We start from the raw sequence: 2944 nt of genomic DNA, 5'->3' as shown, positions 1-2944 counted from the left end.
AAATTGGTTAATTGTGAGATGAAGACATGGCATTTTGTTAGATCTGGCATAGTCGTGAGATGTAAAGTGGGAATCGTGGTGAAGGTAGTTAATTGTTATTCTTTTGTATTTTTTAGTGAACACGCGGCATTTTTCTATTTTTTTTTTTTTTTTTTATAACAGATTTATCATTTACAGCCTCATTTGGTCATTATTTACCATGTTCAATCTTTGTTATCTTATCCAATTTGGCAAATTCTCCCTTTATATGGATATCTTTGCCATGTTCCATCTTTGTTATCTTATCCAATTTTTTAATGTTGATTTATACACGAGTAACTTCGCTGGAGAATGTTAGAGACACATGTAGTACGGAAATTCTCAGGTGGGCTCCAAGAAGTCTCCATCATCATATCTAGGGGTGCAACTTAATTCCATACCGAACCAAACCATAGAATTTGGATTGGTTTGATTCGGTTTACAATTAAATCGGTTCGATTTCGAGTTTTAAAAATAAAAAACCGATGAATTCGGTTCGGTTCTTGATTTAGATAATATAAAAAACCGAACCAAACCGAAAATCAAATTAATATTTATTTTAAAAAAAATATTTTATATATATATATATATTTATTATTATTTTTTTTTTCATTTTTCATTTTTAACGAAACTAAACCGAACCCTCGTCTCGTCTCTTTCTTTCACTCTCGTCTCTGCGATCGGTTGTCACCGGTTAAAACCCTCGTCTCTCTCTATCTCGTCTCTGCGAGCAACTGTCACCGGTTAAAAGTTAAAACCAAATCCTCATCTCTCTATCGTCTCTGCAATCAGCTGTCGGTGGCTACCATCGGTCAAAACACCTCATCTCTCTCTCGTCTCTTTCCTTGTCTCTCTTTGTCTCTCTCGTCTCTACGAGCGACTGCAAAACCCTCATAAATTTCTGCGAGCGGCTGCGAAACCCTCATCATAGTCTTTGCGACTGACTACCAGCGACTGCCGACTGATCTTTGCGGTTGTAACCTGCAACAGCCAACAGGTTCCTCTCTCTCTCTCCGATTGAGGTTGCAACTGCGACTGCGACTGCGATTGCGATTTACGATCAAACCATGGATCCGAACTGAACCAAATCGAAGTATGGTCGATTTGGGTTGGTTCGGTTCTAAAACAATTCGGTTCGATTCTGATTCTCATATAATGGAATCGATCTTTATTGGTTCGATTCTGATTTTGCTCTAACCCGAACCAATCCGAACCGAATTGCACCCCTAATCATATCTATTGGTCTTATCTTCCCCGTATTTTTAATGTTAGGACCCACCCTACTCTCTAATCTTCATATGAGATTTATCTGCCACGTAGGACCACCTTCCCCTTCTCTCTCAATATATATAAACCCATCTCCTTTTCAAACATCCCTCTCTCTCTCTCGTGTATCGGGGAAGAACTCTGTTTCGGTGATCTGTTACGATATGGAACATAACGGCGTCTCATCTATCCGTAACCGCGAATCTCGTTCTTCTGAGAGACTCCTTGGTCTCTTCTCCCAACACCAACCTGGAAACACTGACGGCGATATTGCCGTTACCAACGCAAACGACGAACTTGAAGAAGACGAAGTGTTTTGGACTGGAGATTTCTCCCAATCGATCCCTCCCTCCAATAAGATTAACCAGAACCACTATCCCATAGCTTTCCGGCGGTCGGAGAATTCTGGTATCTTCTCTTCTTTGACGGAAGAAGACAAGAATCGATCCCTAGGTGGTCGTACGGTACTGTGCCGGAAAACTTCGATTTCTTCGTCTTCTTCGAGGATGATTCCGAAATCTAAAACTCCTCAGGGGAGAGAGTACTCTCAGTCATTACCTCTTGGAAAGTTCAATCAGTCTGATCCAGTGAAGGTTCCGGTGCTGCCAGAGGAAGTCTCAGGTGCCAAAGATAGGAATTCGAAGTTTTCCGATTTAAGCGATGAGGATTTCGACAATGATGAGATGCTTCCGCCTCACGAGATCATCGCCAGGAGATCTGGTCGATCGGCAACATTTTCGGTACTCGAAGGCGTTGGGAGGACATTGAAAGGGAGAGATCTGGACCGAGTTCGTAATGCCGTGTGGAGAAAAACAGGTTTCCTTGATTGAAGACTTATAATTCATTTGTTTCTGTATTTTGTTTTTGTTATCCCTGGTTTTAGTTGAATTGAAACTTGAAAGTGTTTTTTTTCTTTCTTTCTTTTTCAATCCTAATTGGGGATAAATAATTATAGATTTAATCAGAATAAAGGAAATTTCAAAAAAAAAAATTTGTCCAATTTTATTATTTCTGAACAAGCGAAATGGAAATGACACACAGAGGCCTGAAACTAGGTTCGGGATAAGAATTTGGATGGAAACGATTTGGCAATTTCTATAGACCATTTAATTGAGAACTTAGAGCAGAGAGACAAGGCAACGAGTATCCGATGTGATTAAACTCAACACACCCCTGCAATTGTAGGCCGGACTGTGCCAAAGCCCGTGGAGATATGAATTGAGTGACTTGTGGGCTCTAGGATTTAAAATGGGTTATTTCGGATCGGGTATCTGTTTACACGTATTCATATCCGGATTTTTAATTTGAGTCCAAATCAGGATTCGGATCCAACTTGGATCCTACTAGATCAAATCATATCCGATTTTTTTTTTTTTTCATTAAATCCATATCTGGATCAAATTCAATCGAATTAATTATTTCGGATCAATCGATCGGATAATTTCAAATCATTACAAAGTAATTTATTAAAAAATGTGATTTGAACTCAAGACCTCCCTTTTTAAAAAGAAGTATTGAGCACTACACCTAATACTCATTTGTTAATGAATGTCAGATTAAAAATATATAAAAATATAACATACAACATACAAAATAATATATCACTCGGATATAAGGATGGATCCGTATTCGACTTGGGTCAAGGGACATCAACCCATAT

The 2944-nt window shown here is 38.9% G+C and overlaps 1 protein-coding gene across 1 annotated transcript; it reads left to right on the top strand.

The window, feature by feature from the left end:
• Positions 1 to 1371: 1371 nt before the first annotated feature.
• Positions 1372 to 2205, top strand: LOC147385499 (uncharacterized). Its single transcript, XM_086423265.1, has one exon. The coding sequence runs from the start codon at positions 1449 to 1451 to the stop codon at positions 2112 to 2114; it is 666 nt and encodes a 221-aa protein (XP_086279391.1). The 5' UTR covers positions 1372 to 1448; the 3' UTR covers positions 2115 to 2205.
• The last annotated feature ends 739 nt before the right edge of the window (positions 2206 to 2944 follow it).

This window comes from Akebia trifoliata, chromosome 14 (genome assembly GCF_017979445.1).
Source record: "Akebia trifoliata isolate Shusen 1 chromosome 14, ASM1797944v1, whole genome shotgun sequence".
NCBI classification, from domain to species: Eukaryota; Viridiplantae; Streptophyta; class Magnoliopsida; order Ranunculales; family Lardizabalaceae; genus Akebia; species Akebia trifoliata.
Note: the sequence above shows the minus strand (reverse complement) of the source record. Positions and strands in the feature narration are given on the sequence as shown.